Source organism: Metopolophium dirhodum, chromosome 2 (assembly GCF_019925205.1).
Source record: "Metopolophium dirhodum isolate CAU chromosome 2, ASM1992520v1, whole genome shotgun sequence".
NCBI classification, from domain to species: Eukaryota; Metazoa; Arthropoda; class Insecta; order Hemiptera; family Aphididae; genus Metopolophium; species Metopolophium dirhodum.
Window position 1 is genome coordinate 37146953 of NC_083561.1, and position 25896 is coordinate 37172848.

Below are 25896 nucleotides of genomic sequence, written 5' to 3' on the forward strand. Positions count from 1 at the left end.
AAATCAGCATACAATTGCCCTAAACCGGGCTTAAACTTAAAACCCTAAACACGCCAATTTGGAATAATTGCTTAATCGCCCAATTGGCGGTAACCCGCCAAACTATCATTTTGGAGGTATTCGGCGATAAACCACTCAATCTGGCAACCCTGGCGGGCCAATGTGGCGCAAGCTAAAGTGTGTTGCCTGTTCTTTTATAATCGTGGTAATAACCACGGATAATAAATAATAATTGAGTATATACCATTGACAATTGACCACGGATAATAATCGTGTAAATAAAGGTATATAATCACAGAATGTCAAATGTTGTGTTATAATAATGATGATAATAACTGGTAAATTGTACCTGTAAGACAACTACAGTTGTTTATTATACTAAACTTACGATTACTTTTTTTTTTCTTACTTGCGTATCGCTAATTATGCTTAAGCCATTTAGAATATAGTACGTAATCATTGACAAAAAAACGGTACAGCTCTCTAACTTTCTTGTGTAATATTACTAATATCGTTACTTAACATTTTTATGTATTATATTTCTACTCAAAAATCATGCAACTGTAATTCTTTCTTCAAAGGTAAATTTCACACAATTTATGAATTCCAATTTCTATAATGTTAAATATCTTGTTCAAATTATATTATTTTATTTTTGTTTTATTAGCGAAACAGTAACTCATAATAACAAATATGAAGTCCATATTATGTGTGTCATTTATGTTTGTGGTTTATATGGTAAACTACGCTGTTAGTCCTCCGCCAGCATATGTTGTTAACACTAGACCAACGGTACGGTTATCTGACCAGGAATTTGAACATATTATAAAAGACGAACAAGATAATACCCAAAAGAATCATCAACCACCTCCTGATGAAAAAACATTAGTATGAATACGTTTAAAAAATTAAAATACCATTTATTGTTAAGCAGCAGCTATTATTTATATGAATTTTCTTTAACATTATACATTTAATTAAGGATATTGACTTATTATAATGACTTGCAAGTTGCATTTGATACTATGTTAATTAATAATTATTAATATCAAAAACATCATAATAAAGTCTATCATAATCAGTAACTCAAATTATTATGCTTTTAGTACCAAGCATCAATGAAAGTAGTGTTGTCCTAGACACTTCAATTTTTTATATGTGTGTAGCATGAATAACTAATTTTTATTGGGCAAAATTAATACATTTAACTTTAAACTAAACTATTGAGTATTAAAAAATAATTAATTTTGCTTATTGAAAGGTAGGTATCGAGAACTAGATTGTGTATGGATAGTCATAATTATTGTTGTATTAGATAATTTTAATGTTATCATGGTTGAAATATAATATTTCATAATATTTTTATATCAATAATATTTTAACCAGGGGACGTAGTTGCCAAGCGGACTACAGCATCGGTTATGGCGCATACCGTTGCCGGCTCCTCTCTCTGGGTAGACAACTGTTTATAGAGAGAGGCGGCTATCCCCCGGCCGTGCATGGCAGAAACCTACGGGTGCCCAATTTGAAATTCTGCCAAAACCAAACACACGTGTTTACCAAAAACCTACAGTGCCCTCCCCCACAGTTGATAAGACCACCCAATGGCCTAAGTGTACCGTTACAACCGTAACCCCCACAGTAGCTAATGGCCATAGTTGCCGGGCTCTAGACCAATAAAAAAAAAAAATATTTCAACCATGAACGTAATGTAATTGTTATTTGTAGAAGATTTTAGTTTGTCTAAATGTAGAAAAACAATTTCGATAAGTAATGTCTAAATAGTATAAAATATAAATTGTAAGGGTAAGAAATGCTTACAATATGTAAACATTCATATAAGTACCTATTAGTTATAACCGACATTATGTTTTGATAAAATATTTAATTTCATAATATTATGTGTTGTCTAAACAACTATTTTATATTTTATAGGTTGATTTAGGTATTGAATATAACCGTTATTTACGAGAAGTTGTGGAAACCTTAGAAAAAGATGACGAATTCAGAAAAAAACTTGAAACTGCTGATGAAGCAGATATTAGGGTATGTACTATGTTAAAAAATATAAAAATTTGACCTTTATAGATATTGACTGATATTTATTTATATTGCCATCAGATCTAATAACCTATTACGGAAAAAACATATAAAAATCAAATATTATGTTCTAACGATATGTATAATTTATATTTCTGGTGAATCTAATTTTTTAGACTGGTAAAATTGCTGATGAATTAGAATATGTAGGGCATCATATTCGTTCAAAATTAGATGAACTTAAACGCCAGGAACTAAACAGACTACGTGATATAGCAAGAAAAGCTTATAGTGATTCTTCTGATCCAGGTCATGTTGATCATCAAAATCCACACAGCTTTGAAAAGAATGATCTTTTGAAACTTATACAACAGGTATAGTGAATGCTTGAATAGGATATTATCAGTTTACTTCTCTTTAGTTTTATTTACTCTGAAATTAAAATGTAATTACTGATATAGTAGTGTTGGGAAAGTTCCTTTTAAAAAAGAATGCGTTCCCATTCCTTTACATTTTTTTTACGATCCGAGCTGTTTTTAATTGTGTTTGGACAACTTTTAAACCAGAAATAATCAGCTAATTTTTATATTCATTATAATTAAACTAAATTTTTACTTTCAAAACTAACAGAAAGTGGCAGAAAAACTGAGTTACTAAAGAAGTACTGATTTTTAACAAAAATGATTTAATTATTTGTTAGAATTCAAAAATTGTATAGCCTGGTGACTAAGTCAGGCACTTTCTAGAAAATATTATTATTAAAAATAACTTTCATTATTTTTTTTTTTTCATAATTTAAGGATTGGAAAGTTCCTTAAAAATAGGAATTCTTTTCCATTCCTCGTTTCAATATTTTAAAAAAAAAATGCATTCCAAGCTCCATTTCTATAAAAGGAACGCGTTTCTTCCCAATACTGATATAGTGATATTATTATTATTTTGTTCACTCTACTTGGATTAGGTTGCTAAAGATCTGGCAGATGCTGACCTGAAACGTAAGCAAATGTTTAAAGAATATGAAATGCAAAAACATTTTGAAAGAGAACAAAAAATGAAACAAATGACTGATGAAGAACGTCAAAAATTCTTGTCGGAAGAGACAAAATTGGAATCTGAAAGAGAAGTCAAGCATAAACTTGATCCAGTATGAATTTAATATATATTATTTAAAAATCTGAAGTGGTTCCTAATAGTTTTTGCCTTTTTAAAAAAAATTAATAGATTCATCATCCAGGAAGCAAAAAACAACTTGAAGAAGTTTGGGAAAAACAAGATGAAATGGAAGGAGAAAGTTTTAATCCTCGTACATTTTTTGCAATGCATGGTAAAAAATTCAATAATAATTAAAATTTGTAATTTTTATTAAAATTACAATCTGTGCTCTAATTTTTTATTCATGAAAATGGAATGAGCGAAAGCAACAAATTTTAACTACTTTTTTTCCAATTATTTTAAAAGTACCTACTAAGTTTTTAATTTTGACCTCCTAAATCCTAAAACCTAAACCTAAACCTCCTAAAAAGAGTACCTACTAAATCCAATTTTCTACCAGAAACCTCCCTCAAAATTGATGATTGGATCATTTTTTTATTTTATAAAGTGTCTTCAGACACAAAAATAATTTTAAAAAACACTTATTATAAAATCTATACAGTCCTCGATATGCTCAAAATCTAAAATAATTACTTTTTAAATTGACAACTATAAATCTAATTATATATTTGTATATTTTATGTAATTAAATGGTTAAAACAACTCTTGTTAAATTAAATAAAATCCAGCATATTTTTGTTATTACAAATAGTTAATATCTTATTTCATTTATTTTTTAATAGACATTGATGGGAATGGGTTTTGGGATGAAGAAGAATTAAAAGCATTATTTGTACGGGAGCTGGATAAGCTTTATCAACAAGGTATGGCAAAATCAGATTTAATGGAAAAAGCTGAAGAAATGGAACGTATGCGTGAACATGTTTTTAATGAGGTTGATTTAAATCGAGATAGACTAATCAGCTGGGAAGAATTTAAGCGTATGTCAGAACAACCTAACTTTGAAAAAGATGAAGGATGGAAAACTATTGATCAAAATGAAATCTATACTAATGATGAGCTTAAAAAATTTGAACATGAAAGGCAACAACAAATTGATCAAATGATTCAAAATGGTCAAGTTAGTATAAACCTTGCTAACAATATTGTATAAATCAAAATATTTTCCTACTTTCGGTTATTTATTAATTATGTCAAATTATGTACTATTTTAGATTCCACAATATCCTCCAGAATATTATCAACATCACCCAGTAAGTACATTTTATAATATACATGTCTTCAAATAAATTACAAATGAATTACTATTTAGAAAAATCTCCGAATTTTGGTCTTATTAAGTAGTGGAAATTTTGAATTTTCTAAACTAGGTTATTCAAAATATAAATTGATACTGTAATGTGGTAGAATGTTACAATACCTATAATTTAAATTCTGAGCAGAGAAATGAATGTATTTATTTTAGAATGATGTGTTTTTTATTCTTTTGTGTCTTTTATCACATTTGGGGCAGTACAACTGCTTTGATTTTCTTCAACGGTATCTTGTTCGATGGGAAAGTCTTCTCTCAGAATCGTTTTTCTTCTACAATGATATTATATCATTGAATTCAAAATGAACACCATCCATTACAGTGACCCATACTTATAACCTACTGTTCAGCAAAACGACACCAACTTGCCCACTTTTTTTTTTTTATTTATATGGTGTGTATGCAGTAAGCCTAATTTCCAAATATACAATATGGGGCAGGGTTACTAAGTCATTCTTAAAGGAACACACAACACAAAAATGTTGTTCTTTAATTTAATATTAAATACTAAATTATTTTAGTTAGAACTACTAAAAACAACTTGGTCAATATTTAACAAAAATTTAATAAATATTATTTAAGGAGATATTTGGGTATTTTGAATGGCCATATGATATCATTGGGTCGGGCTCGATATAATCATCTATCTTATACATGTAAAAGTTGCTCACTTTACACAATGATTTACCCACCTAAAATTATATTTGATTTGGATGTGTGAATTTTCGTGCGAAAGACGATGTATGAAACATTTAATTATTTTTAAATATGAAAAATTATAAAAGAGATAATGGCCGGTTGCTCTATAGGTGGCTGCTGCAGTACCTAGTGTGATTGCAGAGATGTTTTTAACAATACTATTATACCTAAATGCTAAATTATTGTGTGTAGCGAGCATCTTTTAGTTTTTACATGACATTCTATAAGATAGGCAATACAGTAAGCCAGGCACAATAACGTTGTGCATCTTAATTTAATTCCTCAGAACTCATTGAATAATGTGAGTAGAAACGTTAAACCTATACCATTTTTTTTTTAAATTAATTCTTTCAAATTAATAAAAGCTATTTTTTGTTTTGTGCTCCTATATAATAGTCCCTCATCAATCCCTACTCAATATTAGTAGACTTCATTTTTTTTTTTTTTTATACTATAAACTTATCATGTAGTTATAACTATATATGCAAATTAATGTATTAAGTATATCACTAAAAACATATTTTATTTGTACTAATTTGTAATTAGGTAATTCAGTTGACTGAATTTTATTAGAAGTTTAATTTAATATTTATTATAGTATTTAATTGATATGTATAACATTATAATCTTCACCTTATTAGTGATGGTTGTGCAAACCAAAATTATCCATTCTTCAACTTTTGCTATAGCTTTTGTACATTCAATAAAAATTAATACACTTGATGTCTAAAATAGTATAGAAATTAAATAGTCATACAGTCTGAATCAAGAACCAATGAATCAATTTATGGCCTATATAAATGTCTAGATTGAATGAAACAAATTTAGTTTTTAGGAATAATGCTGATTGGTAGAAATATAATTTAACTTTTAAGTATATATTTTTATGTCATATAAATAAAATGTTGTCATTATACTTACTGATTATTGTAAAAATAGATTGTAAATATATTCTTCTTAATAAAAAACTATATAAAAACCTTTTTTTTTTTTAAAGTATATATTTGTAAAAATATAAAATCAAAATTAAAATATTGATTAGGGATCGATATATTATTTAGATTAACTATCTTTCTACTTCATATTGTATAAATATTTTAAAATTTTCTTTTTTTCAGAATATCCCAAAACCTTCACTGAATCATGGACCGGCTTATCAAATGCATCCTAATTATCATCAGCCTCAACAAATGGGATATCCTCAAGAGCCATATGTGGGACAACAACAAATGAACCAACAGCACCAACAATTCCAGCAACAGCACCCACAAAATCAACAACAGTTACCACAATATCAGCAACCACAACATCAGCAGCCACATCATATGCAACAGCAGCCACAACAAATGCAACAGCAGCCACAACAAATGCAACAGCAGCCACAACAAATGCAACAGCAGCCACAACAACAGCAACATCAGCAGCAACAACATCAGCAGCAACAACATCAGCAGCAGCAACAACAACAACACCAAAGCATTTCTCAAAATGCAGTTCCACAGCAACCAGCTCAGACAGAACAAAAATCTAATGACACTCAAACACAACAGCAACAAGGTCAATCACCACCTCTTCAACAATATGCTCCAGAACAAAAACAGTACCAAGCTGTAAATAGCGATTCGGCTGATGCCGTAAAAAAACAAAATATAGGTCGAATGAATGATGTGAATGCAAATCAAATGCTAAAGAACCAAAAAGAAACTTTTGGAAAAACAGGCCATATAAATAAAAACCAATAAATCAATTTGAAGTAAATCATCAAAATATAATATCTCTATTTTCTTTAATTCTATTATATCTAAATATTAAAATTCTTACAAATATTCAATCTTGATTTTTTTTCAGTAATGGTTCCTCATCTTTCTTCTGATCTCTAATATGTAATAGTTACAAATATATTATATTGTCTTACAAAACTCAATAATTTTATTTACCATAAAAACTAGCAGCTCAAATGCTCAATGTTTAAAAGTTTTTGTAATCATTTTGGACATGGAATTAACTCCATCTTAAGTAGACGCTATACAGCTATTTGTTGTCTTTGTCTTACAAGTCCGTAACATAGCAAATTTACGCTCAGGGGAATGCGATTAGTTCCGTTAATTTAAAAATCTATAGTGAATATTATGAAATTTGATGGTAAGTACGTTATCTGTGTTTGTATGTGGTTTTTATACGATCGTTTTTTAGTAAGTTATGCGTGTATAATATAGCGTGAATCAAAAATGTTCATAACTCACTTAAAATCTGAAGTATTGTAAAAAACCAACACACAAACACAGATAATGTTCTTACCACTTGTAAGACGGAGACAACAAATATCTGTATAGCGTCCTCTTAATGCTTTTCAGAATAAAATTCACGGTTTTAACAAAAACTGTATTGCTTAAGAGTTTGAAGAAATCTTTTTCAAACTCATTTACGGTTTTTTTCCTCTTTTTAATGTATGTATTTTGTAAACCGTGACGATTTGTAGAACTCTAACTAGAAATTCGCTTAACTAGACCAATTTAACATTATCCCACGTGTCTTGACGCGGCGCGTTGACTACTACCAGTCGCTCAACGCGATTGAGAGTAAATAACGCCCCCTGCTGCCAGTTCCCAGATGGGTGACCACCCGGGTTGATAGTAGTAAAAACCTTGCCACACATACGCGTGTTTGCTTACCTACCGTAACAACATCTTACTTACAGTTCATAATCCCCTTCAACAGCTAATGACCATCGCTGCCAGGCTTAAGTTATACAGTGTGTTCACCAATTCAGGAAACACTGAATTTCACGGCCGTATTATTTTGGAATAAATCGATTTTTTTTTTAAAAGCTGGTGGTATATAAATACACACTTATAGATACATTTAAAAATGTTTATCATTTTGGTCTGCGCATGCACAGTCAAAACTTATTTTTTTTAATAGCAACACCTATTTTGAACACTATTTTCGGATGAGCCTATTTTTTTTTAAAGTCATCATTTTGATGAATCAACTATATAGTTGTAGTTAGGTTAAAATGAACAACCAAGATAAAGTGCAAATGCTTTTAATTCTCGTCGGTCAGAAAAAATGTATGCTGAACAATTACCAGGTCGGTACCATCCACCACACACATTGTTTATTGAAATAGAAAAATTATTGATTGACCATGGAGCATTTTCTGTAAACGTAGTTCGTAACCAATAATAATTAGACAAAATAATATTATTGAAGATGTAGAAGTTCAAGTTTTAGCATACATTAGATAATAGATTGAATCCACGATCTTCGGTCAGGCGTGTTGGTAGATAAGTTGGAATCTCGTTTGGCTTTGTGGATGAAATTAAAAAAATATATAAATACAATTTGCATCCTTACAAACCGGAATTGGTTCAACATTTACGACCTGCAGATCCAGAAAGAAGGTAGATTTCATTGCTCGGTTAATGGTTACTATAGTTCGAATCGATACACAACTGTTATGTTCTTAAATCAGATATTATGGACTGATGAATCTAAATCCACGAACAACGGAGTTATTAATAAGCAAAACAACCGTCCACGCAGATCCACCGGTAAATGTAGCAGATTTAAAAAATGAAATCGCGATCGCGTGTAACCTAACCTTACCGAAATTCCAATGTAAGCGACCAATAGGGTATGTCTACGACGTTTTCAATTGTGCTTCCACAATCACGGAACAAACTTTGAACAGTTTATTTAATTAATTGTGTAATTTTAAAATGACCGTTGTTGTTCACGTCTTGTACCTCCTAATCGATTTTTAATAAAAAATTTTGTACCCATACTATGTTAGTCTTGTTTATAACACTTATGTAAAAAAAAAAAAACGGGTAAGTGGATGTCGCTCTGCTGTACAGTAGGTTACAAGTGGGTCATTGTTTAATGGATTGTATGAAACTTGAATTCAATGATATAATATCATTGTATAAGAAAAACGATTCTGAGCGGAGACGCTTTATTGTCAGTCTGGATATTTTATACTGTTATTATTTATTATATGATGTAAGTTGAATTAATCTTTTATATTCGTTTCTATGGTGATAAACAAAACGTTAGAAATTAAAATCCCATTTTCAGAGGATTATCGTAATTTTTCGGTGGTTTTTCCTGTGGCATTAAATAACTAGCTATTAATAAAAACGAAAAACGACCTCTCTAAAGTACCATCTTGATCCAATTTTCTAAAACATAAGGTACTATATGTTGAAATCGAAGCACTCCTTCTGGTAGGATTTTGTATACAGGATATAAAAAAAAAAATTAAATACCATTGTAAAACCACTAGTATCCTCGCTCCGCTCTGAATCTAAAATACGTACAAATATTCAAAAAGTAACCAATAAAAATTGGTATAAATGATTTTATAATTTTTTTAAAATAATAAATTAATAATGTATTATTTATTAAAATTTACATGGATCTTATTCAGTCGATTTTGAATTTAGAATCATAGTTGATTCATAGAAATTACTTTAAAAAAATAGGCCTATCCGAAAATGGTGTTCAAAATATGTGTTGCTATTAAAAAAAATATAAAATTTTACTGCGCACGCGCAGACCAAAATGATAAAAATTTTGAAATGTATCTATAAATCATAAATGTGTATTAATATACCACCAGCTTGTAAAAAAAAATAGATTTCTTCCAAAATAATCCTGCCGAGAAATTCAGTGTTCCCTTAATTAGTGAACACACTGTATATAAAAAAAAATTATCCCGCACTGGGACAGTGAACCATGTAAATGATATTGGTCCAAACATCCCGGAGCATTATTTTCAGTGGCGTGGTGAACTAAAAATTTTCCAGAGGCAAGTTACAAATATCCCAAGTATTTATGCATAATAATGTATTAATATAATATAACAAATTATACTTCAGATCGTTATTGACGGCCTCTGAAACAACCGTTTGCCACGCCACTGATTATTTTTCACACTGGTACCATCTAGAAAATTTCTAGTAATAGTCTGTACATTTTCTATGGTCAATATATTTGTTATGGCTTAAGAGAACGTTGCACCCGCATATGTTGTCTTCGCTTACACACGTATGACATAACAAATTTTTGTTCACTAGTTTCAATAGTGTGCTGTTGTTTTGATATTACAGTAACCTATTATCAAACTTTTAGGTAAGAACATTATCTGTGTTATCTTGTTGGTTTTTTAAGATATTTTAATTTTGAAGTGGGTTATGACTAGAGATAGGATGTCGAAGACCTAAAAAAGTATCAAAAATGAACTAAAAATGTTCGTAAACAACATTTAGTAAACATTTCAATATTAACGTTAATTTACAGTAAAAAAATTATATGAAATTATAAGAAATAATTTAAAAAGTAAAATATAAATAAAAAATGTAGTTTTCATTGTTTGTCAAAACCCACCAATAATAATAATACAATTATTTTTTAAACAAATATTCTTTAAAATTTGAGAAAAATTACCCACATTGTACAAAAACTACAAAAAAATATCTATAATTATAAGAAAATGCATTTAATACTAAAAATGTAAAAAAAAATGCAAAATAAATTTAGTATATTCTGAACCAATAGAACATGAAACAATTTTTTATAGCTAAGATAGCATTTTATAGTATCAAAGGAAAAAAATGCAAGCCATCAACATCCTACCTCTAGTTATGAGTATGTAAAATATTAATATAAAATAAGACCATAATATATTAAAGAAATATGAATTGTATAATATACATTATACATACTATAGTATTATGTGGCAGTAAGTGTGTTCATAAATTGAAAACCATGAAGTTTATAATATACTAATATGTAATAACTTATTACTAATAAGCAAACAAAGTTTTTGAAATATAAGGTAGGACATTATGTAATAAATGTGATGCTAAGATAAATATAAAAAAATTATGAAATAGATTTAAATTTTAAACACAATTTTGTGAGTGTTATATAATTAATATATAGGTATATTATTGAGGGCTTCTTGTCTATTATTTTAATTAATTCTGTATAGGGTTAGTTACTAGTTAATCTAATCAATTCTTTAACTTAATAATAAATTAATAACTATCATATACATATTATATGATAAGCATAAAGCAGAATATAATATATTATTTTAGTGCAACAATAATTTATTATAAACAATATAAAAGTAACAAAAATTAGTAAAGTTATTGTGATTAATGTGGGGAAAAAACCACGTTAATTAATAATTATTAGAATTTGAACAGTAGTTATTAACTTTAATAACATGAACTCTACGATGATAAATTCTGTCCAGTACCAGTCCATTGTTCTACAAAGCTAACATCCAAGCCAAGATCTCTTAAAGCACTTTTAGCTTCAAACTCGCAATTTTTATATTGACTTATTATTTTTTCAATTATGCTTTCAATATTATGCGCCAAAAACTCTGAGGCTAGTTCACGGTTTCTTGAAACTATATTGCGCACAGCTGTACAAGCATGTTTCTGTAAATTAAACACAAACATTTTACAATTATTATTATTTAACGTAAACAATTTAAAATAATTACAAAAAAAAAAAAAAAATAAAAAAAGTGGGTATCATTAACACAGGTATAAAATGGGATTTATGATATAAAATTTAAAACTATTGCGACACTAGGTAAAATAAAGCAAAAGTACACTATACTCTGTCCAGCGAGAGAATGCACCGATTCTGTGCATCCCCCCACGACACCTTGCTATCGTAACTGGTTCCTCTATGGCAAGATGTTGCGTGGGGGAACCAGTTTTGGTCTGTGCGCAGCGCGTTTTCTCACTAGATGGACTAAATGTATTTTATTTTATTATTAATTATTGTGGTGACAACGTTAGTTAGTATTACATTTAAATCATTTTGTTTCCAGCACAAATATGTTTAGTCTATTGTAAATAATTTTGAATATTTGTCTATGTTGTCTGTTGATAAACATTGTTTTTAAACTCAATACTAAAATATTAGTAAATTAAATATATCTAATAAAATACCTGATGTTTGTCATCATTAGAATGCACTTTCATTGCCTGAACAATGAGCTCCGCAATACCTAATTGTGTCAATTCAGCGCTGTTTTGTGGGGAGCGCAGTGTCAAAGCCGTCAATAACTTCATTGCATCAATACACAGTTGTTTGTTGTTCTACACAAAAAAAAAAAAGAGTTATTTTAGTTATATTCATTAATTTAAAGCTTTCCATCAAAAAAAAATTACTCACTATATGCCTCTGTAAAGCTGAAAGTATGAGTGGACAAAATCCTACTTTTCTGATATCGTCCTTCACAATATCATCACCAGCGAGCGATTTAAGAAGTTTAAAAGCCTGACAATTCAATCTCTGTAATAAATATTAAGAACAGATTACATTTTGTTACATTAAATATCCAATACATTTTTTTTATAATTATTAAGTTTAGGATACTCAATGATAATATGTACCATTGTGCAATGACGGTCCATGGCTAATTTAAGTCTTAACAAGCCTCCACATTCATTAAATTTACGACAAAATTCAAAACGAACAATAATCGTAGCTAAGGTAAAGAATATTTCACTAGTTACTTCTTCTAACTCAATTATTTTATCATCTGAAATATATATATAAAATAACATTTTTAATTATGTAATTAGGAACAAGACTAGTCTGAAGCATTTTTCCATGGATTTTTAACTGTTTTCTTTTTGTTTTGAACAAACTGGGTATTTTGCAAACTAATGTGCAATTTATTTTATTACATATTTACATCATTGTAATATGAATAAATAGAATAAGATTTTTTTTCATTCTTCTATAATAATTATAAAAATACATTTTTAATATAGTTAAATATTTAACTCACCTTTTAACAATTGAAGTAGAGGTAACATTAGTTCACAACCAAAAAGTCGTGATCGTTCCCCCGCATTAGAGAAATCTCCACTACAATTATCTTCACGTAGTTGGGCTCTAATCAATTGGCAAGTTGCAATAATCACAGCTTCATTTGAAGAATTTGATTGTAAAATGTTTTTCATAATATCGCCTATGCCAATAATTCGAAGTTCCTAAAAAATTATATACTAAATTAGAACCCATTTTTTTAAATATTTTATACATTTAGATATTGATTAATACAAAATAATACAAAAATATTATAATATTGTTGGTTTAACGATAGTTATATAAAAAAAAAATTGTACATTATAGGTAGTTGAATATATTATAGATACCTCTCTTTCATCTTCAAGTTCACTAATTGTTTTGAACCAGGATAATTGAGCTAATAACACCTTTTCGTCTTTAGTATTCTTCAACAATTCTACCATAATGTCTAATGCTTTACCATACACAACTTGTCCACCTGTAACACAGTTGTAATTTGATGAACAAAATGTAAAGAATTAATTTAAAAATTGAGATTAATATAAGAACACAAATGAAAATTACTACAAATTATTACAACTTTTTGATAAGTAATTATTACATGCATTTAAGTTCTTTCTACATGTTAATCTCCTAAAAAATTGTATCCACATAGCCAACCGTTAATTTAAAGGTTGTCCATACAAACTACACCGTAGAAACCCTTAAAGGTTATATCAAATATGCATAAATTACCTCCAAGGAGTGAATCAAATGTCTTAATGAGTTGTGCTTTTTGATCAACATCTAGTTCAGCGAGTCTATCTAGATATCCACACACAATATTATAAGCACCACTCAACTTGGACAAATGGCGGCCCTCGTGTGTCTTGCATTCGTTTTCAACGATTGAAAGATTACTCACAATCTGTTCTTTTATCGATTCCTCCCAAATGGAGGTTTCATAATAAGTTTTTAATTTAAAAAGTGCCGATGGCAGTGGATCTGTAGCTTTTTCTATGTCTATTTTTATTCCGCCCATATCCATTCCCTAAAATAATTTTGAAATAACAAAATAATACATTTTTGACCAACGAATCGTAAATGAACGCACCAATTGCTGGAACTGACTGATTGTATCTTTTAAAGCCTCAGAATAGTTCATGTCTAATAAATCCATAGTGTCGTTCACAGCCTCGTCGAATGCTTTCTGATCCATTGTGATTTCCGTTTTAAATAAATCGAAAATTATGAATAATACCGTTCTTAAAGTGTTGTAATACAATATATTCGGAATGTAAAATTAAAATAATAATTTAGTATAGTAAGTGGATACAAAACGTAAAATATTTTAAAATACCAATAGCCATAGATAAGTGATAAGTCAAACGAATAAACCACGAGTGTGGCATGACAAATCAAATAGGTATGTCAGCAGCTGGTGATACGCATGTCTGTGACGTAAGCATTTCTCCAAATGGCTGAGCGGTGGAGTAGTGGTCGAGTATTCGCGGCGGCGGTGGACCAATGAGAACTGGAGAAATGCCTACGTCACTGTACACGGTTGGGCGGAGGGTGGGTGCGTGATTTGTTTCTAAACCGGTAATATTGCTGACATACCTATTTAATTTGTCGTGGACTGTGGATAGTAAAAACACCGTGATATAAACACAGAATATTCTGTGCACGATTAGGTTAGGTTAGGACACGAATTAAGATATACTTATATCTTAATTCGTGGGTTAGGAGAGGCATCTTTAAACGTGATTTTGTGATAATATCCAAGTCCTTGGATATAGGCAACTGGACTGTTGTTCATTGTTATCACACAGTTGATAACAACTTAGAGAGATATAAAAATTGGTTCCCCCGACAAGCCATAGACCTAGTATAAACTACGTCCTAATTTAATAGGACGTTTATGCGTCAAGCCTATTATACTTATCTATCATCTATGCGACTGGCGTCAAGCACTGACTTCTAATAATTAGGTACCTATAGCCACGATTTACTAAAATATGTCCAAGTAGGTACCTACCTATTATTAGAGCGGTGTTTCTCAACCTGGGGGTCGCCAACTAATTATTTAGGGTCGCGTATGAATTAAAATTTAACGCTTAATACGTTTTTTTAAATTAAAAATAATTATAATATTATATTTATTTTATGTTGTGTACAATGTACGCAGTACTTTTAGTATTGACTATTAATAATAATCTATATTCTATGAAATTCAAAAAGAGGGTCGCCACAGTAAAAAGGTTGAGAAACACTGTATTAGAGGACGCAACACGGGTATTTGTTGTCTCCGTCTTACAAGTTCGTAACATGGCAATATGGCATATTTACGCTCAGCAGATCACGTTTATCTTAGATTAAAAATGAGAGCGAATATCATGAAACTTGATGGTAAGAACATTATCTGTGTTTGTGTGAAGATTTTTGTTACGATGATTCAGTGTATAAGTGTGTTATGTGCATTTTAAATTTACGCTATATTACATACAAACAACTTGCTAAAAAATTGAACTATTGTAAACTCCCACATATCTACAATAATACAGAATATACTTAATGTTCTTACTATCAAGTTTCATAATAGGTCGATTCGCTCTAATTTTTAAACTGACGAAGCTAAACGCGACCTGCCGAGCATACATTTGCTGAGTTACGCTCTTGTAAGACGGAGACAACAAATGCCCTGCATGTTACGTCCTCTTAAGTAGGTACCTATGTCCTATATCTTAAATTCTTAAATCGTGGTGAGTAGGTATCTGGTATACCTACTATAGGACTATATATAGCTGAAGTCTGCAGTGCAGTCAAGGTGTATAAATTGATATCCACTATCAATATTTCAGTACATCTTGCCCAAGACCTTTGTGTCGTACCTAACTATGTAGAGAGCAAAAGATCCAGGTGTAAACAAATTTGGATGGGCTTCCCTTTTTTGATCATCATAGGTACATTTAATAGATACATACAAAATACGGACTGACTTCACATCATGGGTAGTCTTTACTCCTTAGATAGGATACTAAAATTGGTGGATGTATTGCATTTTAAAGAACTGATAGGAAATTTCCCCATTGAAACAATCAACACATTTAGTTATGTTAGGTACTCTAAGCTGAGTAACTTCCCCAATATTGTTACTGGGTACTGCAGATTGACTTTTATTTATGTGATTGAAGTGCCGTGTTTAGTGGTAAAAATTATAATAAAATAATTTGCATAAACGCAGCTTTTAAAACAAACAAAATATACCTAAGTCACTATTTAGTCAACACTCGACGACTCAAAGTTAGGTTGGGTGAATGTATGAAAACATTAAAAATAATAAAAATATAAATTGATACCAGAAACAAATTAATTAATAAATATAATAATCGCTGTTACTTGGGCATTGCAGGTAGAAAAAAATCAAGTAGGAAGGTAGGTATAGTTGCGTTCGTGTGTAAAAATGATTGTTGATGTTTAAGTGTTAGGGTAAGTTAACCTTAACTTTAAAGTTCCTATTATAGAATGATTTCCAATCGCAACTTTATTAATAAAACATTACTTTTGTTTTATTATTATACTCCCCCTACGATCTCACTGATGCAAAAATGTATGAGCTATATGGATCCTGGAACATTATTAAGAAGTTTGAAATAAACATAATATTTAGGTATAGTATGCAGATTGCAGGTGGTTCCGAGAACTTCCGGGATCGTATACGTCTATACACCTCTCTCTCTGCCTCTTTCTAGTTTCTCTCGAAATGTAATATATCATGTTATACCGCAGAATCCACCATATTATTAGACATTGTACATACCTAAACAGCTAGATATTATATTTTAAATATAGACGTGTGTGTGGTGAAGAACATTTTCTACGGTGCTTTTAATGGACAATTTTCGGGCTTTCGTCGCACATTACGCGCGTAAATATACATATAAAATATAAATATATTTATTTTTATACATAGGTACACATACCTAAGCCGTACCGTGGTGGAGTCCTTTTTATGCGCTTTACTGTTTTGGCCGTCATGTCCGTCCAAAATCAAAGAAATGTGAAAAAAAGATAGACTTTACATCTACACCGGACCGTGAACAGCTCGTAATTATTGTCACACGCACATGTAAAAATGTAAAATCGATTGATTTCGATCATCTAAATTACATTGATCATATTTTAAATCAGAGCTCATATAAATATATAAAACAACCACAGTGAAACTAGAAATTAGAATACAAATTACAAGGTACCTGGTACATCTAATATTATTGTCTCGATTACTTCTGAAAAATATGACAAAATTAGGTAATATTATAACGTAGGTACAATATATTATTATTATACATATAGGTACATATAGGTACTTACTACCTAATATTATAAGATATTATTATAATCATCTTATCAATTTAAAATAAATAAAAATTTTTTGCATATTTTTTACATATTTTTATGATTTTGACTCCATATTTTTTGCATATTTTCATGATTTTTACTGCATATTTTTTGCATATTTTCATGATTTTTACTGCATATTATATGGCATATTTCAATACTTTTAAGTGCATACGAATCCGCGCTCTAGTTATAATATATGCTTAGGTACATCTAACCTAACAAAATGTACCTATCTTATAATATATTATATTTATAAATGTGTAATATAATATAATAATATTTTATCATTTTTTTTTGTTTTTCTAACCTGTAGGTTGAACTATCCTGAGAAATTCAAAATATTACCTATTCTAGAATAGGTGTATACGCTCTATTATACCGCACTGCTGTGATCGATTTCCAATCTGTTGAAGTGCTGCGAGAAACTTTTTGAGCTTTTATGACTGTTTTGAATTGCGTTAACCTAAAGGACACACGGTATAACCATCAAGATCTAAAATAAATCCAACTCTTTTCATGATTTATTCATTTATTAGTTTATACATTTTATACACAAGTGGAAACGAAAAGCGAATAAAAAACGCTCGTGTTATCGATAAAACTACATTACGTATGGAATTTAGAAATTATTCGCATGGAACTCAAAAATTGCATGCTTCAAAGGGATAGATACTTTATTTTTTAAACTGGAGTTTTAAATTTAGAAAAAACGTGTCCTTTTATGTACATACAAATGTCAAACTGTATGTTTACAAATTAGAGCGAAAGTTTAGCAATAAACACATTTATAGTAATAATATATACAGTAAATTTATAATAAATTGAAATCTACGATAATAATAAATACTGGTATGCCTACTACAAGTGTGAGTCAACAACAAGTCTAACGAGAGTTTCCCAAGTGCGTTCTGAAATAACCCTCATTTGATGTGTCTAATGTTTCCGGAATAAGGTATCACCCAAGTGCGTCTCAAGAAAAAAGTTTTTAATTTTGACGTAGACACGTAGTCCGAATGCATCCCATGAAAAAAAGATCATCTTTTTGATGTAGCTCGAATGCGTTGTAGACTGTAGTTCATTTGAGTTACCATGAGTGCACCACCACGAAGTGGTTATTATTATTTTGGTATATACATAACACATTTTAAGCTTGTGTGAGTGTACTAATTTTTTTAAATATTTTATTTAGTAATTTGTTTAATTCAACTTTACAATTTTTTTTAAATTTAAAACACAAGTAACCATAGGTACTTTATTATGGCACTACTTCACGCATAAGTTCACTACTCATACTTATTAAACTAAATATTCGCGTGGTCGTAGCCCGTAGGTACTCTGTTGTTATCGAATTTAAAATGAAATGCGATTTGTTCACCTATGTTACGGTCGTAATATTGTAAAAATTACATTTATAATTGTTAATATTTTGTACTATCATAGTCGGTCGTCAAGGTTTTGTCTTTTGAAAGCTTTGGCTGTGGATTGAAGGATGCACTCGGGTTATGAAAATTTGAAAAATTAAAAACGAGATGAACTTGGGACACCCCCAGCCGAACACGTTGCAGTAGTCGAGAGCGACCGTCGTTGCATGAGCGTTTTGCTCAAGTAGGAAGACATCCGGAAGAACGCGTGGGCCCACGCCCCACAGTACCAGCACAGAATATATTTCATATATTCTGTGGTACCAGGCCGCTGTTGCTTTCGTGTAATCATCAGTCACGAACTGTGATAATACATTACTATTATTATTGTGCATCGCGTAACACTGGTAATGGTGTATATAGTGTGACACGCACCCGCCACCCATCCGTAACGTCAATATTGGGGAAGTTACTTTTTTTGGTACCTATAATTTAATATTTAAATTATACTACGAATTACGTTTAAAAATAATTGTAATTATGTTATTATTATAAGTGGTTTTTTTTTTATTCGGTCAAGTTACATTACTTTTGAGTTAAAAAAGTATAACTTCATTATAATCAGTTACTTTTTACTTTTTATTTTCAAAAATACCTATCATTAGAGCTTAATAATTATGTTTTTGATACATCAAATAAGTAAAGACATTCAAAAATTTGGAAATAATAATTGTAGGTATATAATTTTCATTTAAGAACAATAATTGGTTGACACATTTATACTACATTTTTTATTTTATTTTAAATAAAATAACGATGCATTTCCCAAATCACTGCTTATTAAAAAAAAATCTTTTTGTAAAAACGGCTGTTAAAAAAAGGTTTCTCTTAGAAAAATAGAAAAACAAACTTAGCTATATGATATATTTATCTATATAATATTATATCTATCAATTGGTTCTTAAAATGGATTAAAAAAGATAAAGTAATGAGTAATTTAGTAATTGTACTACAAAAGAGTAACTAAAATTACGTAAAAAGTACTTACGATAAAATTTAATTAATTTACCATCAAATTACTTAAAATATAGTTTCATCAGAGTAACTTGTAACTTAAGTTAAGTTATTCTCCAACACTTGACGCATTGTAGTGTAATCGAGCTTTTCATTTCGTGAACTCAGATCATACGCGCAAGTCGTTATTAATGGGGATTTGGGTTCGTGACACCATTCTTATTCATTTTCTTTTTTTTTTATTTTAGTGTAATTTTTAGAATCAGAGCGGAGCGATAAGTGTATAGATTTTGTAATGATGTGAGTATGTGTGTTTTTTATATGTATAGGTACACGATTTAGAGTAGAGAAAATGCTAACTTTGGTAGCAAATTGGATCTAGTTGGTACTTTTGGGAGGTGTAAAAATAAAAAGTTTTTGACACTTATCAAAATAATCAAGAAATACAATAAAAAAGTTAGGAAACATGGGAATTTTAACAAAAACCTGTTTTCGACAAAATCGATTTTCTAAATTTTATGTAGGTAATTCAAAAACAAATATTCATTTTTACCAAATATTTATTTTGGAGTTTACTATTTACATAAGTTTTCGAAATATTTTGACTCTTTTGAGCTATTTATAAGTATGACTTATTTTCAATAATTTCTGATAAAAATTATTTTGCTTGGTCAAAAACTTGATAATGTAATACAAGGTTGCTCATGAGTTGTGATTTGGAATTAAAAAGTAAAGTTGAGAGTAAATACACAATATTTTTTTATAAGCGTATTTGAATTTAGAATTGTATAGAAATAAACACAAATGTATATAATATTATTATGATATACCTACATAGTAATTTTGTTGTAATTCAAAAATATTTTTGTGAAGAAAGGAGGATGTAACCTTTTACGTATATTATATTATGTTAAGTTATAACACAGTGTCAAAATTAAATTTAGTGAAATTGCCTATTAACTATTTATACCACGGACCTATATTCATAGTTCATACTATTCTTAGTCCTTAGGTAAGTCAGTATTGACTCAAAAGCTAATATCAATAATACATGATACAAATAGTACAATTACACACTACCTATTCTAATAATAATATAATAGTACATCCTATCATATGATTAGACGCCTTTCTAAAAAGCTTATAAAAGCTTGTAACAAATAAATTAAAATAGCGTTATACTATATTATAATTTGATAGGTAACTTTTTAATTATAAGATTTATTATCAGAACTATAATAAGAATATAATGTCACGACTTAACTTTATGATATCAGATTTACATAAAATCAATATTGTTTAAAATAAGTGAGTTAATATATTATTTTACAAGAAGATTTTTGGTTTTGAATTTACTTATATTATCTAAGTTAAGTTTCTTACTTAAATCAATACCAACATTCATAGTACTATTAATTTATCTGAAATACGTAATATTATTTACTTTTACATAGTTAAAATTACCAACTAAGAGTTTTTAAACGGGTAAGTATAGTTGTTGTCATGTTTGGTTTAAATGATGATTTAAATTAGGTACATACAATTTTGAGGTATAGGTAACTATACAAAATGGCATATTGCTTATAGTAAAAGATTTTATATTAAAAACATTAAAATCATTAAATACGTTTTATGTGGGATAAAAACTCTGTTTTCTAAAAGTTATTTTTATTAATGTGCGCATTGAAACTCTTAACGTTTTTAAATGCATATTGTATGATTCATCCCAGATTGTTATACTATAACTCATCTATGCTTGAGCAAGAGAAATATTATAAACCATAAACCATTACAAAATGTTTGACTTAAAAAGCTATCTTAAATTCTTAAATGTATATATAACAACTTACGAATCAAGTTTGTTATGCGTTGAATGTGACTATACTATTTAAGCTTTTCATCAACCATCACGCTTAACAATTTAATGATATTTACATTTTTAATGCCTGAACATGAGAAGATATCTGACTATAAAAAATGTATTGCATGAATAATGAAAGGTTCAGTAAAATTTTTAGTATCATTTGATAAACGAAAAATAATGAAATGTTTTTGGCAAAAATTAATTCACTTTAATGTATTACTTTTTTTTGGTTTTCCGGTCTTGAAGACTATCTCGCAAAACTAATTCTCTTCCTCTTTTTCTGTCTTCTGATTCCCCCTCCAGTTTCTTGGGTTTATTGCTTTTACATATTTATTCACATAGTCTTCCCATCTTAAGCGAGGCCTACCTAGCGGTTTTTTTCCTATCGGTTCCCTTAAAAATGTTATCACTTTTAGCCAGGCATATCCAGACCACGTTTACCTTATTTTTATAATTTCCCTCGTTATACATCTTTGGAATAGGTTTGAAGTTCATGAATATCACATGCAGATCTTCATTGTTTCGTATTCTTCACACACTGGTTTGTGGATCATGATATGGGCCATATATCTGCCTTAATACTTCTCTTTCAAAAATACCCAGACTTACTTCTTCTGTCTTTCTTAGCGCCCATGTTTCGGACCCATATAGGATGATCAGATGTAAATGTCATGCAACTAAAACTTAAGTTTTAAGTTTTTAGAGATAGTTCTGGATTTAAAAGGATTCCAGCTCCCAAATCGTATTTGCTTGCCATTTGTATTATTCTCGATATCTCAGCTTATAATAAAATAAAATACTTTAATAGCAATATAAATATTAAATATATAATAAAATATACTTAGTTACATAGGCTGACAGTTAGACTATCTTCACCCAGAATCGTTTTTCGTATGCAATGATTTATCACTGAACTCAAATTTAACATATACATAAATATATTAAAGCTAGGTAGTGACTTACTCAATGACGATATACATTTAATACCTACAACTGAAGACTGATAAGTACCTAAAAAAAATGATATACCCAGCCTAAAAACATAGTATATATATTATTAAACAGCTATCTACTGTAAATTGTATTGATTCGTTTAGATAATTATTTTATTAAGTCATTTAGTTTGCATTTATTATATATATATATTCGTTTTATTAATAAACGTTAAAACGCTATTGTAAAATTAGTTTATGGCGTGTGAAATTGTAACTATAATAATATGTACTATCAGTTTTTTTATATCCGATTACCACGATGTAAGAAAAACTCATGAGGAGCTTATTATATTATTGTATTGAATTTTTGAACTTTTTGACTTAAGAGTTGGGTATTTTAATTTTAAATTTTGACAAAATTGGATGCTTAAACGAACAACAACACGATTTTTCCACTATTGATTTTGTTATTTTGTTTCAATTAAAACTTTTAAAACCGTTTTCTATAATGCAGGTATGCTAGCTACATTATTGTTTAATGTTTCCTGTACACGACGATATTATTTTCAAAACATTTAGACTAATTTTAAGGTATTTATAATAACCACGAAACTATTCACACCACGCCGGCTGTATAGTTGCTTACAACTGTTGTTTACCGCCGTTTTCAAATGTGTAACGAATGCCTCTCATTAAAATCACAGTGTTTGTCTATGGTATAACATAACACGGCACGTGTGAGTGCATATTATTGTTAAGGCTTTGCACGCAGCGCTCGAATAATATGGCGTCGGTATAAGCGGATTGTCGGCGATGTTCAGCAAATTCGGGCGTTTGAACGCCGCACGCCGAGTGGTAAAATATAATAATAATAATAATGCAAACGAACGCAAATTAATTCGGACGTCTTCGCTAGCCTCCGTAATGAAATAATTCCGGAATTTCGCGGGGGTTAATTCAAGTCGGCGGCGGCGGTATGTGGAGGTATATTATTATGATATGCACTGCTGGAAAAAAAAAAAAATGATGAAACATTACATCAGATATTAATTTTTTACCTTGCAACGGCGGCGGGGGTGTCGAACAATGGCGAACCGCGTGCACGTATATTACGTAGTCATGTTTACATATTTATTATATTATATAGGTACCGACCATACATGCTATACACATTAATTCATTATATTTTATTATTATACTATTTTAAACGGTTACACGCTGCAGAGAAATTCGCAGCTGGCCATAGCAAATACTGCGAAAAAAAAAATGTATAAATATTATATTATACGCGGGACACGCGTTCGACGATCATAAACGTATTGTATACCTAGAAATAATAATTTGTATCGACGGGTAGAGCTGTCGGTATATATTGTATACTATAAAAAACATACACGTCGACACCGAACGTCATTAAAAAAATAAATAAAATCGCGAACGAGCGTATTTGGGTATGGTAAAAACTGCGTTGTTCAGTTTGTTTAATGTTGTGAGGCGATGGAAATAATAATATAATACCAAAACCGGACCGCTTCAATTAATGCTAAAAATACGAAATAAAAATAATAATCGCGTATACTTTCGTTTTTTAGTTCGTAATATTACACACAACCTATAAGAGAGAAACGTAGACACTAAATAATATAATGTATACGAGCTGTTCAAAAATCATGGAATGATAAACAGTTATAATAGTGTAATGATATTATAATAATTAATATTAATGAAGTAATTGCAGAATTGATATATATTACACAGCAGTGATATCTGTTATTGCGCTCTATGTAGGTACATATTAATAATATATAAAAACAGTAGGTAATTTTAAGGGTTTCCAAACTTTTTGAACACACGCTGTATACGGTCAAACTGCACATTTTCCGAGTAGATTTCTTTTATATTTCCACGTATTTTTAATTACGTTTTATTTTATTGCGATTCATTTTTACAAAATAATACATTTTGTTTTACTATAGCGATGATTTTATTAGTTAAAATAATTTTACTATAACTGGTCCATAATCAGAAAACGGAATACTTTTCGAACAATTATTATGAAAATAGTTTGATAAATTATATTATATAGTCGTTATGATCGGCATTAAGCCGCTCATCTATAATTACAATTTGTATCAATAAAATAATTTGAATTCATTAATATTTTTAGATACGTATTTTCTGCTAATATCTGATTAAGCAAAATTAAATAAATATAATAGTCATGAAACTAATTAAAAAACCTTAAGTTGACCACTAAAGGTAAATACATAGACATATATGTTTTATTTTCACAAAAATGTACAGTATATTATAAATAGGTACTTTTTAAAATCTATAAACTGTGAATTTTTAATGAAGCTATTTACACGGATATAGCTCCGTAAAATTTGTTGTGCATCGGAATCCATTATTTAATTTCCGTCGATGGTCCACTGAGAATAAATCCCGCGAAACATAATATTATCACTTGCCAGGCACCAATATGATATATTATACAAAATTATAATATACGGGTACAACGATTCTCGTAAAGTATTTTTTTGTTAGATTAATAATTCCCTGCGCCATCGCCTCGACGGCAACCGATGTTTTATTCGGGTCAATTCGGAAGTCACGTCAGTTATAATTGCACGTCAATCGAGTTTTTTTTTACTTAATACATAAAAAAAAGGTTTTAAATGTTTTTACGAGGACCCTTGCCGGGTGTTGATTCAGGCGCAGGGCATAGACATTATCACTAATATTATCATTGTAATTATATACGCGCGTTCTATAATACTATTATTATACTGCTGAAGTTGGGCCGAAATGTTTATTATTGTATGCCACAATTGATATAATATGATCATTATATGTGATTATTGTAAACGAAACGTTTGGTTAGAGTCAATCATAATATTGGTTTATTATGACGTTTCGTGTCCTTTATGTTATTCGCGTAGTCGACCCGGTAATAGTATAATAATAATAATAATAATAATATTTATATGTAGGAGGGACTGAATGTGATGTCGGAAAACAATGACAACGGTACACAATAAAATATAATATAATATAAGACCCACTATTATAATGTTGTTTTCGGACGGGCGCGGACTTGTGTATAATAACAAAAAAATAATAATGTGATTTTTATGCAGTGTACTTTTTCTTGAAAAAAACGCAAGAATATTACGATAATAATAATAATAATATGTACGACATTGTATTTCTTTGTCATATTCGCTTTCTTTTGGATTCTTTATTTATTATTTATATTAATATGATATATATCGATCGCTCGGAAATATCATAAGTAGACACCGCCACAGTGTTGACGCGAAACCGACCTATGTGTGACTGCCGTTCCGCGAACAATGAACTTGCGGCCGTTCAAATGGAGTC

At 29.6% G+C, this 25896-nt stretch overlaps 2 protein-coding genes across 2 annotated transcripts; one reads left to right on the forward strand and one right to left on the reverse strand.

Moving 5' to 3' along the window:
• The first annotated feature begins 284 nt into the window (after window positions 1-284).
• Window positions 285-6935, forward strand: LOC132939040 (nucleobindin-2-like). Its single transcript, XM_061006036.1, has 9 exons — window positions 285-581; window positions 668-888; window positions 1936-2046; window positions 2217-2414; window positions 3002-3184; window positions 3262-3364; window positions 3876-4213; window positions 4308-4346; window positions 6223-6935. The coding sequence occupies exons 2-9, from the start codon at window positions 694-696 to the stop codon at window positions 6844-6846; spliced, it is 1791 nt and encodes a 596-aa protein (XP_060862019.1). The 5' UTR covers window positions 285-581; window positions 668-693; the 3' UTR covers window positions 6847-6935.
• A 3906-nt stretch (window positions 6936-10841) lies between these two features.
• Window positions 10842-14356, reverse strand: LOC132938580 (armadillo repeat-containing protein 6 homolog). Its single transcript, XM_061005496.1, has 8 exons — window positions 14049-14356; window positions 13691-13985; window positions 13303-13433; window positions 12933-13137; window positions 12532-12680; window positions 12311-12430; window positions 12085-12234; window positions 10842-11562 (listed from the first exon to the last, which is right to left on the reverse strand). The coding sequence occupies exons 1-8, from the start codon at window positions 14151-14153 to the stop codon at window positions 11350-11352; spliced, it is 1368 nt and encodes a 455-aa protein (XP_060861479.1). The 5' UTR covers window positions 14154-14356; the 3' UTR covers window positions 10842-11349.
• Window positions 14357-25896: the final 11540 nt, after the last annotated feature.

Coding starts and splice junctions, on each gene's coding strand:
- LOC132938580 (XM_061005496.1), bottom strand. CDS start 14,153: ATGGATCAGAAAGCATTCGACGAGGCTGTGAACGACACTATGGATTTA. Junction 13,986..14,048: donor TCAGTCAGTTCCAGCAATTG/GTGCGTTCATTT, acceptor AAATTATTTTAG/GGAATGGATATGGGCGGAAT. Junction 11,563..12,084: donor CTAATGATGACAAACATCAG/GTATTTTATTAG, acceptor TTTAATTTACAG/AAACATGCTTGTACAGCTGT.
- LOC132939040 (XM_061006036.1), top strand. CDS start 694: ATGAAGTCCATATTATGTGTGTCATTTATGTTTGTGGTTTATATGGTA. Junction 3,185..3,261: donor TCAAGCATAAACTTGATCCA/GTATGAATTTAA, acceptor AAAAATTAATAG/ATTCATCATCCAGGAAGCAA. Junction 3,365..3,875: donor TACATTTTTTGCAATGCATG/GTAAAAAATTCA, acceptor ATTTTTTAATAG/ACATTGATGGGAATGGGTTT.